Source organism: Arvicola amphibius, chromosome 10 (genome assembly GCF_903992535.2).
Source record: "Arvicola amphibius chromosome 10, mArvAmp1.2, whole genome shotgun sequence".
NCBI lineage: Eukaryota > Metazoa > Chordata > Mammalia > Rodentia > Cricetidae > Arvicola > Arvicola amphibius.
Genome location: NC_052056.1, coordinates 109,068,493 through 109,083,098, shown reverse-complemented (window position 1 = coordinate 109,083,098; position 14,606 = coordinate 109,068,493). Strand labels below are relative to the sequence as shown.

Genomic DNA, 14,606 nt, shown 5'->3' with positions numbered 1-14,606 from the left:
CAGTAGTGGGGAGAAGAACAGACAACTCTCAGATGGGGTACACAAGCCAGGAGGAAAATTCTACCCTTCTCAGTTCATTTAGCCAGGAGTTCTCAACCTGTGATTGTGACCCATTTGACAAACCCCAAATTACTTACATTGAGATTCTTAACAGTAGTAAGATTAGAATTATGAAGTAGTAATGGAAATAATTTTATGTTTGGGGGATCGCCACAACATTAGGTACTGGATTAAAGGGTCACAGCACTGGGAAGGTTGAGAACCGCTGCCCTGGACTATACCATGGATGGTTTGCAGGAAGAGGAGACAGCTTTCAACCAGAATGTTCTGATCCAAGGTAGGGAGCACACAGTGGTGCCACCTGGATTCTTTGGGCTGTTTTGGCATACCTCGGTTCTGTGCTGGGGACCTTCACCTGCTGAGAGAAGCTCAGCCTGAGAGCCCATCTCTAGGACAGCAATGGGTCAGGGCCGGACAACGTACACCCCATTCTCAGTTCTCCATCAAGAGAACATAGCCAGCTCAGCCCAGGCTAAGCAAACGGACTGGACCCAGGGAATGATCAACAAGGAAAGCAGCATACGCGCATGGGGAGAATTATTGCCACTCCTGGGTGTGCTCTTCCAGCCTCTTACTTTCACACACACACACACACGCACACATACACACACACACACACACACACACACACACACACACACACACACACAAACATGCATGCAGTTCCTAGACGGCTGACAGCAGGCAGCAGAACTCCTGCAAACGCCTCTGAGGCCCCTAAGGATGACTTCAGACACAGCTTGAGGCTGTCAATCAACACTTAACTGAGTGACTACTATGTGCCAGGGACTGTACTGGCGCCACAGCAACAAAGATGACTCAGAATCAGTTCTTTTGCATAAGCATTTTCCTTCCTCCCAACGTTGACCTCGTAGGAGATGCCACTCAGATACCGAACAGTTGATACCAAGAAATCTAGACAACCGCTGATGTCAGCAACCCAAACTATTCACGCTTTGCGCTTAATTAAGCACGTGCTCTGTAGTATTGTCAGGCCCAAATTCTTCACTTAACTAAGCAATTCACCATCATAAAATTAGCTGCACGATTCACAAAAAATAGAAGCATGTATTTCGTGGCAAGCACGACGCATAGTGAATTATAATTGCATCGTTTTTCATAAACGAATATGAAAGGTCCCTTGTGAGGTTAAAATGGCTTCAAATAAGGTCTTTGTTTTGTTTTTTGAAACAAAGTCTCTTATGTAGCCCTGGCCGACCTGGGTTACATGAGACAGTTATACAGACCAATTGTGTAGGCCTGGCTGGCCTCAAATCCACAGAGATCCTCCTGCCTCTGCCCGCTTCGTAGCACCACACCTGGCAAAATGTCTTCTAGAGTCTTCTAGGCATGATTCCACTCCAGCTGAAGTCTGGGCAGTGATGACAGGCTGTGGAACTGGCATGAAAATTGAAGCTGCTCTAATCCATGTTTTTTGTCATGAAACACGAGGAGAAAACACAGCATTCCAAATCCTTTGGAGAACATACCTTTCTGTGATCTCTCCTGCCAGATTTACAGTCAACAGCCTTGCCAAACAAAAACTGGGTCTCACCAGCACACGGGCTACTTCTGGGTCCATGTGTTTGGATTTTAACACACAAAACAGCACCCCCAATAACAATGGTCACAACCCCAAACAAGCTATATGTCCAAGCTTTAGATTTTACGACCCATAAAAATTATATATCTGGTCTCTGAGTTTGTCAGTTCAGGAGAGCTAAAGAAAACCTGAAACTTCTGAGGACTGGCATTCTTGTCCATTTGCCGGGCAAGTGACTGTGCGTGGAAATGCCTCACATAGCAGGTGGTCCCCTCCCCGTTCTGAGGGCAGGGGACAGACACCGGGTGAGGAAGAGAATCTATACCAACAACTTGGGCGAAACACTCCTTAGTCTCAAGAAGTCACAGGTACTTGAATTCTATCCTAGGTAACACTGTTATTCAGTCTGCACGCCCCGCCACCTCCCCCAGCTCTAAAATTCCCTGCAGGGAGGATTCTCAGACTATGAAATCTTTCTTTATAAAGACAACATTGCAGGAAGATCTGGCCCTGCAGAAGATGGTGAGTGAAGAACTCTAAACAGTATTTTCTAAAAAGACAACCACACCACTAAGCACAGATGAAGCTGTCTTTTCACCCCCTTAAATATGGTTGGTTTCCCCAAAGCTAACTTAGAAAGCAGCGGTAAACAGCGAGCAGTGTGACGACTCCCGTTCGTTATCATTTCTATCTAAAGCATGACCGCATTGGCCACATTTTCCAGCAATTTCCTTGGAGCAAAAGCTAAAAGTCCTCAGTAGGTGGCAGGATAGGATTTTTCTCTGGAGTCTCACAAATTTCTCCGTCTGCTCTAGAATGAAACAGTGTCTGTCCCTTTCAGTGGATTACGACAAACACGTTAACACTATTTTCTCTTCTTGACTTTTTGCAGGTCTGAATATCTCAAGACAGAGAGCAGGAAACAGATGCGAGATGCAGTGGAGTACAGCTCAGTGAGAGAGTGTTGCCCAGTATCCAGCCCAACACAACACACACACATAAACACACTCAAACATACACTTATAGAAATATACACATATACCCACACACACATACACACACACATACACAAACATACATACACACACACAAATACATATATGCTAACATGCATACATATACACGATCATACAAACATGCATACATATACACGATCATACAAACATGCATACACTTACACATGTATACACATACACACACTCACATATATACACATACATACCTACACAAACATACATACACACATACACATAAATACATACACACAATCATACAAACATACATACACATATATACATACATACACCATAAACATACACACATATACATATGCACACAAACATACATACACACAATCTTCTAGTGTCATTCACTGTACAAGAACTCAAGCAGGAAAATCATCCCAGCCAGAAAACAACAGCCTCTACCAGACTTTTGAACTATTATCTTCCCGCAGATGCACTAGGTTTTTATTCTAATCCCTGAAAACAAAATGTGCTGTCTTTTCTCGAATCCCAAGGCTTCCCCGGTCAAGCTATTTTAGGAAAATGTTGGGAAGACGGCTGATTTTGAAATCGAGAGGCAAGTATTTGCATTCTAGCCTGGCTGATCCACAGTGTGTAGCTCCTAGCAAGTCATTCAATTGTCCTCAGCGTCGGGGTTCCAAATCCATCAAAGCTAAGAGTGCCTGTGTTGGATGGTTACCAAGAAGCCTGCAGAGTCTGGATCCCTTCCTCCTCTTCTGAGGGGCAGAGTGAGCATCTCCCTCACTGCAGGCCACAGAACATCTGCCTTTATGGTATGACACACTTCTGAACATGCCCATAACTTTTCCCACAGGTACACCGGCCCCGCCCCCGCTTCACCCCTGGCAAGCACCACGTCTCTGAGGGTGCAGGGTATAGAAGGTACCAGAGGAGCATGGGATTCCAGGAAACTGTCAGAGAGCAGCCCTGGCTTTCACTGACAACCCTCCTTGTGAGAATTTGCTGCCACCCTCAGTCAGCGACCCTTTGTACTCTCAACTAGTTTAAGGCCATGTCTTCAAGAGCAGTTCGGAAGGCCATGTCATGCCATATTCATAGAGGCTTTGGGGATCCTATTCTGATAGTTCTGTGAGCGCTCTTGACTACCCATGGTAAGAAAACCCACAGGAAGAAAAGTCCGCCTTGATCGAGATCTCAACTGTGTCTTTCACACACAGCAGTGAAATCTCCCAAGGGCACTTTAAGATGGAGTAGCAGTGGCTTCTCACATTCCTTGAGGATGGCAAAACTCCAAGGACAGGCTGACTTGGAGGCCCAGGGAAAACAAACACCCCCTCCTGCAACCCTAAGAAGGCGTTTTCTCCTCTGCTTTGCCCCTAGATTGCAACACACCAAGAGGGAATTCGGTGTCTGGTGAAAGAGGGTTCAAACAACTCCAGCTTTACAGACCACTTAAGACAAGTGTTCTGTTTACCCACAGCCGTCCCTTTCCTAGAAGCTTTGTGGTACCCCAAGGAGAGTTTCTGCACCCTGTTTCCACTTGGCATCCATCTGGTGGCAAGGAAGATGGACGCATCCTGCTCGGCTGGTGGTAGTCACTCAGAGTTGTGGGGACCATCATACGTCTGGGATAGAGGGAAGGGAGATACATAGTGAAAGTGCCTGACAGTTGGGGTCCAGGGTACTCCATCCCCCTACACACACACACACACACACACACACACACACACACACACACACGCTCCTCTGTCCCTAGAGAAGAGGGTCAAAGGTCAAAGACCCATGAGCTAAGACTTCAAGAAACTACATAGCTGCTACTGGGCAGAGTTGCACACACTTTTAATCCCAGCACTCAGGAGCCAGAGGCAGGAGGATCCCTGTGAGTTCGAGGCCAGCCTGGTCTATAAAATGAGTTCTAGCACAGCCAGGACTACACAGTGAGCCCCTATCTGAAAAAGGAGGAGGAGAGGGAAGAGGAGGTAGTGATGGCAGCAGCAGCAGCGGCAGCAGCAGCAGCAGCTACAAAGTGGCTGACACTCGGATTCCAGGACATTGGAGTCACAGTAATCCTAAGAGGCGGCTGTGCCAACTCAGCATGCCAGGCTAACCCTGGTCTGTGTGCTACACACACGATTTATGAATGGGAACCTCGTCCCATAGGTCAGTACGGTGTCATTCCCAAGTATCACTGTAAGGGCCAAGATGTTATTTAACTCAGTAATATTTATTAGTCACTATAATTTTCTTGGCCAAATGCCAACCGAGATGGAAAAGCAAAGTAGTAGGGTCAAATGGTGCTGCCCCTCCCCTCAGAAAAGGCTGCCTCCCAGCCCGGGAATCTGGGCCAGGACTACCTTTGAGCAACAGAATGTAACAGAGTGATGTGGGAATTCCAAAATGCAGGCCTTCAGACATTTCGCAGTCTGTACAATGAACTGCAGGAATGTTCCGGCCTCCGTGTGAGAGCCCCAGCTGCACTGTTGAGTCAGGAAAGGCCACAGGGGTGGGGGGCAGTGCTGAGGTCTCACTGAACTGGCCATGGACTGTGGCTGATCACGTGACTCAGGTGAGACCTAAAGGAAACAGCCAGCAGAGTCCCCACGTGTCTAACCTGTAGCATCTGAGATGCACGGAACTGACACGGACTGCCAAGTTTGGGGACAGCTCGTTATGCTGTTGCAGATGGCAGACACAATGGCCCCTACTCTGCAGAGGCTAGAGGCTGTGTGCTCTGTCTGAGGATAACAGGGCCACCTATTATCACATCAAACACCCGAGGATTCCTAGTGCTCTCAAGGAGAGGGAAGCCGCTTGGACATCTGGTGCCTCACAAGAATTCCAGTGTCACGTTTCCCAGGCAGTGACTTTTGACAATGAAGATCCCACCATGACGCACCAGCATATTTTTCTAGCAGGTAGTCAAGAGCACTGACCCCAGCCAAGGAGACAGAGACCGGGAGGTTCCCTAGTGAACCAGTCTTCAGGTAGCATCTTGCTGGGCCAACTGGAATGGCAAGGGATTGGACTGCAGCCCTGTGAGTGACCTCGGTGGGCTGATAGTTTGACCAGGACTAGTGTGGAACTAGAGAAAAGGCTAAGAGCCCTGTAAAAGGAGGGAAGGGTTGGAGTTAGCAGTGTTGTTGAAATCTGCATCCCGCTCCCGATTGTCCGTCCGCCGCATAACCACCAGAGCAGACCAATCTCAGAACACAACTCACTTCGGCACATTAGTTGGGTACCTGACTTGCCCTTGGTGTCTAGGGATTTCTTCTGTCACAATTCTCTGACACATTCTCTTTCTGGTGGGACCCCCTGAGGCGGTTTCCTCCCCCCAGCCTAGACATGATTTATTTAGTGTCTGTTACAGATCAACACCCGTGTAGTGGCCTCCCACATGACCAGGCCTAGGCTGTGTTCCTCAGGTCTCCTTCTAGGCCAGGTATGTCAGCCTCTCCCAGAGTTTGTTAGAAAAGCTCACTGCAAAGGGCGAAGAGATGGCTCGCCTGGGAGAGCGCTTGCAGAGCAATTTTGAGGGCCAGAGTCTAATCAAAGTGCTTAACAAGACTGAGCCACCTCTCCAGCCCCAAATTTGCAATTCTTGATCTCCCACTGGTGACTGGAATCCTCTGGAGTTTTTCAATGAGCAATGCTGGGGGCCCAGCTAAAACGCGGAGTAAAGCTGGTCATGCGTGCAGAGCTGGCAGGCCAGTTCTTCCAGCACCCAAAGTAATCGAAGAGCCCAGGCTGAGGACCTGGGTTCTAAAGAAACAAAAAGGGTCCCCAGCAATCCTTTGGCAGGCTGAGTCCTCATCAGGGTTTTGCTGAAGGTGGCCTTGAATTTAAGTGATTTTATATTTGTGTATAATAAAAGCAAGGTCTTTGGGTCATAGCAGGATCACTTGAGGCCCCTTGCAACAAAAGAGTCTGGCAATTGTTACAAGTGTGTTTCTGTAGACCACATGGGTGGGTCTGTGAGGGAAAGGAAATCCCATGGAGACCCCACCCACGCAATGGAAGGCTAGAAGACCTGCTGACTGCCTGGGATCAGTGTGATTATCTGTGAACGGACTAAAGCATTTGCCAGGACTGCGCCATTGTGGAGTCAGGCAGCGCGCAGACACCAAACGCACTGGTCTCCCAGTCAGAGGGAGACTATGGCAGCCACAGCACCAGGCAGCGATGCCCCCTTCACAGCCAAATGGTCCAGGAAAGGGCACTTAGGTACTGGGGTTCATTCCAGTGTTTGGAAGCAATGCCTCAGAGAGCTTCATTTCTGGCTAAAGCTTGGCCAGTTACCGCCATTTTTGCCGTTCTCCACCACATCTGTGTTTGTTAAGACGTTGATTTTGTCTCCCACGATTTGGTTAGTCATGGCTTCCTTGGGGATGACAACGGCTGTCTGCTTGGATTAGAGGTCCCAGCTAAGTCTGTGAGAAGAGACTAGAAATAGGCCAGAGGAGTCCCCCTGGTCACAGACCTATGTGGGAGCCAGAGAGGCCTGTGGCTAGCCTGACCTTTGTCTTTCTGTCACTCAGTCAAAGGCTACCAGTAGGGCGTGAGGGCAGAGAAACTGAACCCTGGCACTGGAGCTGACCATAACCCCTTCACTAAAACCCATTTTAAATGTGGAAACTAAAGAGTACCTAGAGATTAACAGTGACCAACTCTGATGCAATGTGTGTGTGTCTGTGTGTCTGTACGTGTGTGTGCACATGTGCGTGATCGCGCACCTGAGGCTGCTGCCATAGGGCACGTGTTGAGAAGCGTGTTGGGGCGTTGATGAGTGTGCAGCGTGGGGGTGGGCTAGAGAAAGGGATCGATTTTCACTCTAAACGTGGATGTAAGTTTGCCTTTTTAAAAAAATTCAACAATTGTACTTTTATTATCAGCCATTTTCTGGTTGTTTCTTTGCATTTAATTTTTAATAAAAAAAAATTGATGGACACGTGTCTGTTTGAGTGTCAGCTTGTGTACTGGTAACTGCAGAGGCTAGAAGGCACCGGCTCTTCAGGACCTGGAGGTGGCTGTGAGCCACCCACTGCGGCTGCTGGAACTGAGCTCCGATCTTTGCAAGAGCAACTGCTCTTGTTCACTGAGTCACCACTCCGACCCTTCATCTCCTTTTCATTTTTAACTGAGAAAATCATCACATATTTATGCGGTAAAGTGTGGTGTTTGACACGCATATAGCTAGGGAGAGCAATCCCATTAAATAATCCCATGTAACCCGAGGCCTAGCGGGCAGGCAAAACCACATGAAAGAACGGGAATGAATGCAGCCCCGGCTCTGAGAGGCGACTGGCAATGGCACTGATTCTGAAGGATCAAAGAAGACAGACACAGGCTCTTCCCCCAAAGAGGAAGGACGGAGACACCTGACGTACAAAGAGTGCAGGGAGGGACTCCACAGGAGAGGGACACTACAGGAGGCTGCATATCCGGGTCCCAGGAGGGCAGGAAGAGGCCTCATTCTGTCCAGAGACCTCAGCAGGAGCTGCCCTGCTGCGCTGGGTTTCTCAGGTAGGGAGGAAGGGATGGGGAAGGAGACAATGATCTAGCAGGAAGAAGCAGCTCAGCAGCAGGAAGGCCCATTGGAAGGAGGGTAATTCCTTTGACAGGGGCAGAGCTAGCGTAGACGGAGCCGATGTGGAGGGACCAAATGACAGATTTAAGCAGGGCCAAAAACCACAGCTATCCCAAAGAGGGAGCCTAAAGGGCTCCCGGGAAAAATTAATCTTAACATAAATATTTTCATGGGCTTTTAAGCAGTGATTTTTTTTGTAGTTCTTCATTTAAACCTCTTATGGGCTTTGATAAAAGACAAATTCATGCTTAAGATGTTGGGAAGGTAGCTTAATGGGAGAGCCCTTGTCCAGCCTGCGACAGATCGTAGGCTTAATATCCAGCACCACAAGATTCTACTACTACTATTACTACTATATTACTATCATTATTATAAATAAGCAAATAGATATCATGGTTTAGAAAAAAAATCGGATTAAATGCTAACTCAGCAAATGTCTGGATATCCCCACTTGGTCTGTGGTGGAGGAAATACATACAATGAAGAAGAAATGATGGCGGTGGGATAGTCTGAAGGGTGTCTTCCTGGGTCTGCCAGTGGTGAACAGCAGGGCTGAGGAAACACCACAAAACTACTTTCTCAGTTCCTGAAGCTGGGTCAGTGAGGTCCCATGTGAGAGACACATCAGGTCTCCTCCCAAAAAGCCTGACTTGTAAGACAGAGGCAGCAATCAGAAAGGGTCTTCGAGCATCCAGGTTTGCAGAGGCGGATGGGAAATGCCCAGAAATTCTTGACATCCCCCCCATATCCGCCCTGCAACAATGCAGGAAATCTAGCCACTATCTTCAGTCGACTGAGGAGAACCGTTTCCTTAAGAACACCCCCACACCCCCGACAGTGCTGCTAAGGCAGAGGCTTTGCTCTCCAGATCTCCCTCAAATACACCATTCCCCGTTTCCTTCCTTCAGTCTGGTATGGAGTCCAGCAATTTAACCAGCCGCATGCAGGGTCCATGGTACCCACCACATTCTGCCTCCAAGGCAATCCTGGAAAGCGCCTGGCAGAGGCCGCGGTGTTCCTCCGTTCCTCTGTTCAGCAGAAGGAAGCCAGCACACAGGATAGCCTGTTCAACTCTCTTAAGCCAAACCCAATGCGCCAGATGATTTTATGCTTTCAGCCACGCACAGTAATATAGTTTTACTTAAAATAAACAAAGCCTGTGGCGATCTTCCAATAGCCTCCCTCCTCTGTGCACAATCTCAAGCTACATTGAAAAATGGTTTTTACCTGCAATTACCTCACATCACCAAGCTTGGGCTGAACCAATTCCCAGCTACCATCAGCTAGCAGAGGTATGGATGGCTTGCGCTCTCTTCCTAGCCTCAGGCTCACTCCCACACTCAATTAAAAACAACACAAAAACACTCTGTTATTTGTTTTCTCTTAACTGCACCAGGCAGGGGAAAGATCAGCTACAGTCCTACTGTGTTACCCTAAGTAATTCCCTCCAGGGAATCACTTTCTCAAAGGGGTGGGTCGGTGGGTGTTATTAGAAAGCCTTTTTCCTCCCCTTTTTGGTGATATACCACTTCAAGTTCTGTCTGACACACATTCAAAGATTTAGAAACGTCTCCATAGTTTCCGAGAGGGGAAAAACGTAATTATTTGGTTGGTCTTTTAAAGTCACAAAAAATAATGGGTTCAATTATCTAATAAGACGTTTAGTAGCCTTGCTGGACTCTGAAACAGTTTGAGAACATAGCCGTTTTTAAAAACAAGTAAGTGTTAACGTTTTTTAAAACCAAGGAATACATAGGGGATTAAAGTGACTGATGGCCCCAGAAAAGTTAAAGTGACTTAGTCTCTGTCCTAATTAGACATTCTGTGGGGGGGGGGGGTGGGCAAGCAAATGATCTGGTGGCTGAGGCATCAGCTCACCCCTTGCAAAAGGAAGCCCACTAAAGAACAAGTTGATTGTTTGGTCTAGAACATTCTACCAGAGAAGATGAGTTGTGAGCCCTGCTGAGAGGCCTAGCTCGCCAGCCACCCTCTCAACAGGCTTAGCACCCACTAACATGTGTAAGGATGGAGGGGAGCAGAGAGAACAGAAAGACCCCATTCTGTTCGTTTCTTGGAATTTACTCATTGAATTTTATAGTTGGAAAGGAGCTTTAGAAATCAGCCATAATTTTAGGCCAGTGGTGGTGGCACACACCTTTAATCCCAGCACTGGGGAGACAGAGACAGGCTGATCTCTGAGATTGAGACCAGCCTGGTTTACAGAGCGAGTTTCAGGACAGCCAGGGCTACACATGGAAACTGTTTAGAAAAATCGAAAAACAAACAAAAACAAAAAGCAAAACAAAACAACAAAACAACTGTTTTTCTAATTTCTGCATTTTTAGAAGAAAAATACTAACTGGGGATCACTTGAAAAGAAACTATATAGCCTATTAAAGACTTTCAATCATAAAAAATTAATGTTGCACACTTAAAACAAAAGAAGAAACTAGATGGTCAGCACAGTTCCCAGTTTATCTACAAGATGATCAGTTGATCAATCAGACAATTGACCAGAAAACAACATGGGCCCACAAGGGTTCTAATTAATGATCATTTAAAATATGCAGTTTTGGGGAAAGTATGGCTCTGTTAGCCTTGGAGAAAACAACAGAAATCACTATGGAAAATGATACTAATAAGTAATATGAGGAATGCATTATATTCAGTTTGGGAAGAGGTATGATCATTAATTGTTTATAGTTCAGGCTGACTTTATTTTGCCCCACAGCCACTGTCCATGCTTGGTGAGACGGCCCCCTGCCTTAGGCCCTGAGTTCTAGAGTTACAGACAAGGGCCTCACACCTGTACAGCATTATTTGATAATTTACATTTTAACTTAGAGTTACTATTAAGACTATCCCCCATTACTATAATTTAACTATTTCTAATTAGTTCTACCAAACTAAACACAGTTGCTTGAAGAAAAGTAAGGGAGGGGAAGGAGAGAGGGAGGGAGAGAGAGGGAAGGAGGGAAGAATGGAGAGAGGAAGGGAGAGAGGGAGGGAGGGAGAGAGAGTCTAATAAGGGTGTGGTGCCTTAAACCTTGAACAGAAGATAGGTAACTTATAAAAACAGTGGTCTCGATGCAGAGAGGACCCGAAAGTGCGGGAATTACAGCGTCTGTAACGAGTAGTAAGTACCGAGGATATAACAGTGACGCAGCTCAGCGGCCCAGGGAGTGCTCCAAGGCGGCTCCCAATAAATCCGCAGTCAGACCCTCTCTCACATTCCCGTACAGCCTCAATCTGCCTCCGCTCTTCTCAAACACAGATAAAATGACGCTTAGCTAAAACCAAGCAAGCTTTAAAAACAGAAAATAAAGACACCTGAGTGAAGGAGAGAATCCAACAAAACATATGATTTTTTTCCCCTCTGTAATTTGGAGGTCCAAAGTAAATTTTTAACCTAATTTTACCTTTACATAATAAATTAGTATTTAAACTCTCTAAGCAAATATATTTTCATATAAACAGCTTCCCCAAAATATTCGTGAAGTTGAAAATAAAATATTTAATATCATGATTTTAGCACTACCCACATCGAGTTCTGACTGCCGTCTCCATCTATTTTAATTGCCAACCCCTGCTCATTACTTTGAATTGACGGCCAGTCTTGCACATTCCAAAGGACTAATTTTTACTGTTTAACCTAGCTGCCTTTCCTTCTGGGAACATTATAGTTCTTCCTGACTTTTTCCTATTTTCTTTCCCAAACAAATGACTTTAAAGAAAGGCGCTCTCGCGCTCTTCGATCTGACTCTGCGGAAAGGGACCACCCTGGACCTTTCGCCACTCCCGCCCGCTGCGCTGGAACCTGGAGTTGGAGCTCCCAAGGTCCCTCCAGCTTTGGCCTCGGGATGACAACGGCTCCGTCACGGTAAATGCTCTTCAAATCTGTTGGTCCCTGATCGGTCCACCGCGGGTTTTTCATGTCCCAAAGAAAGTTGATTTAGGAGGTGAGCATACCTCATCAGTTCCTCAAGCCACATCTTTTGGTTCTGGATTCATAACCTAAAGACAGGGCTTACGATTCCGAAATTTGAAGCTATCTAGCCTAAGCTGCCCTGGTCGCTCTGGGTCGCTCAGGCCGACGACCGGGACCTCCCACCCGGCCCGCTCCCGCGGAGGCCCCACCCGGGAGACAGCGCTCAGCGAGCCTCTGAAAAGAACCGGCGCTGACATGAGGGTTCCCCAACTTCCCTGGGACGGTCCCAAACGGGTCCTGGAAATCAGACCTGGCCCTCTTCTGGGCTCAATCCGATCGCCGCCTGCACGCGACCCTCCCCAAATTTGTCCTCCTCAGCTCTAGCGGCGCGAGATCACGGAGTTACGAGCATCTCTAATGTTCCCCTCTTCTGTCCAGTCCCCACCCCCCGCAGCCTCTATTTCTTGCCTGCTCCAGATAGCCCTTGAGGACCCAGCCACTGTCTGGGAGAAAGCTCTGCATGTGTGAAAGGTCCACGCGCACCCAGAGTCTAGGGAAGGCGACCCTGACCTGTAGCCCGGCAGGACACTAGCCACTCCGGCACGCAACCGGCTACCCGACTGTGACCCCAGCGTAGATCTAAGGTGATGCCCGCCGTCCAGGTCAGCCACTTCCAGGGGCGCCCACTCCGGAAGGTAAAAAAAAAAAAAAAAAAAAAAAAGTGTGTCCCACCACTGCAACAAGTGTCCCCGGCTCCCGCTGGAGCTCGCTTCCCGTGCTACTGCCCGGCTCCGCCGGAACATCATCCCACTGCTGCCCATCCCAGCCGAGCTCCGACTCAGGGTCTCTGGCGCGCCTCACCTGTGAAAAGCAAACAGCCGAGCAGCGCGCACAGCAGGACCGCGGTGTGCCAGCAGCTGACCATGGTGAGCGCGACGCGGCCTGCTGGCCCGGTGCCCGCGCTCTACGAGGCCGACAGCGCAGCCGCCCGAGCCGGTCCCCTCGCTCTCCTGCCTGGCGCCGCGAGAGCCCTTCTCCGCGCCTGCAGCCGAGGTCCCCCTCTTCGCCGTCCGGCGTCCGCTAGCCGCTGCGCTCGAGCCCGGGAGCCCGCTCTGAGCCGCCGCCGCCACTACCACCGGGGAGTGTCCGCCACCGCGCTCCGAGCCTCCTGCGGACCTCGCTGAAGCGCAGCCGAGGGCGGGGGCGATTTATAACCTTCCCCAGCCCACTTCCTACCCCGGCACCTCCTTCCAGTGACGTCAAGGGGTCCCCCACCCCTCATCCGCCTCCCCATCTACCCTCTTCTTCCTCCCGGAGGGGCGGGGGCCGGCGAGGGCGAGTGGCCCGGAGCAGGAACGCGCGTGCGGAGGAGCTGGGAGCGCGGGTCCCCGGGCAGGTTTGCAGGTTTAGGGTTCTTGCTCTGTGCCCTTCTGCCCCCGCCCCTCCTGCCCATCGCTCTCAGGAAATCCTTGCCCGATTCCCTCCACCAGGCTTACTCAGCTCTGGGGACCGCCCGAAACTGAGGAGGGGACCAGCTAAGTGCACCGCCCTGCCCCTGGGGCGGGAAGTCTTATCCTAGGGAAGCTGGCCGCGCCTCCGCAACGGTGTCCCTGGCACCGAGGAACAAGGAGCAGTCGGGCGCTCTCCCGAACGGTCCCGCCGGTCTCTGACCCTGCCAGGCCAGAGTGTCCCCGGACGGCGAAGGAAGGCGCCAGAGACCCTCCACATAAGGCACTGGGACTCGGAGCGTCCGAAAAAACCGGACGCTTTGCCAGGCACCTTCAGAAAGAGTGCGAGTCGCGCAGGTCCCAGGGGAGGGAGCCTGTGTCTTTTTCGACTGCATTAATGCACCCGCCCAAGTCATTTCCTCAACTTTCTGCTTCCTAGAAGCAAAACAAGGATTAACATGTTACCTTTTTAAAGAGACAAGACGTGAAACATGCTCCTGCAACGTGTGAGCGCCAAGAACTTGAACTCTGTGTCTGAAATGCTGGATGGAAAAGAAATCTTTTTGGTGGGAGCTGACTAGCCAAGATGACTGACCTGAATGTTCTTGGAACAAACACGGGTGAAATTAACTTGAGGCACTAGATCACTTACGATGACACTAATTCCACGTTGTTCCTCAATTATGAATCCATTAATTCAAAGGCTGAAGTCGTCCCGGCCTCCACGGAGCAGCCCAGTCTTGTCCTTGTAAATAACGCAGGTTTGAAAAAAAAAAATAGCTCACTGGAACCTGCCAGATACCCATGATAAAATGGCTCCTAAATGGTACCAGAGGCTCTTCCTGAAGGACTAGACTAAATCTCCAGCAGGGAAGGTTGCGCAAAGTTGCCCTACTGCTCCACATAGGCACCTGGAGCGGCTGCGGAGTTCCAGCGAGCGACATTCCTCTCTACTACTTGGTCCAGGAGAAAAGAAAGGCGGCTATGAGCCACAGCTCACCTGCGGGGTCGCCCGTTGGATTCTGATTTCCCTATATCGCTCCACCGAGGTCGGTGC

The 14,606-nt window shown here is 49.1% G+C and overlaps 1 protein-coding gene across 1 annotated transcript in view; it reads right to left on the bottom strand.

Moving 5' to 3' along the window:
* Window positions 1-13,423, bottom strand: part of Flt1 (fms related receptor tyrosine kinase 1) — a 158,666-nt gene extending 145,243 nt beyond the window's left edge. Inside the window, exon 1 of the mRNA XM_038345590.1 lies at window positions 12,963-13,423. Within this exon, the coding sequence (XP_038201518.1) occupies window positions 12,963-13,026 (64 nt within the window). The 5' untranslated portion in view covers window positions 13,027-13,423. The remainder of the gene's footprint in view (window positions 1-12,962) is intronic.
* Between the last annotated feature and the right edge of the window lie 1,183 nt (window positions 13,424-14,606).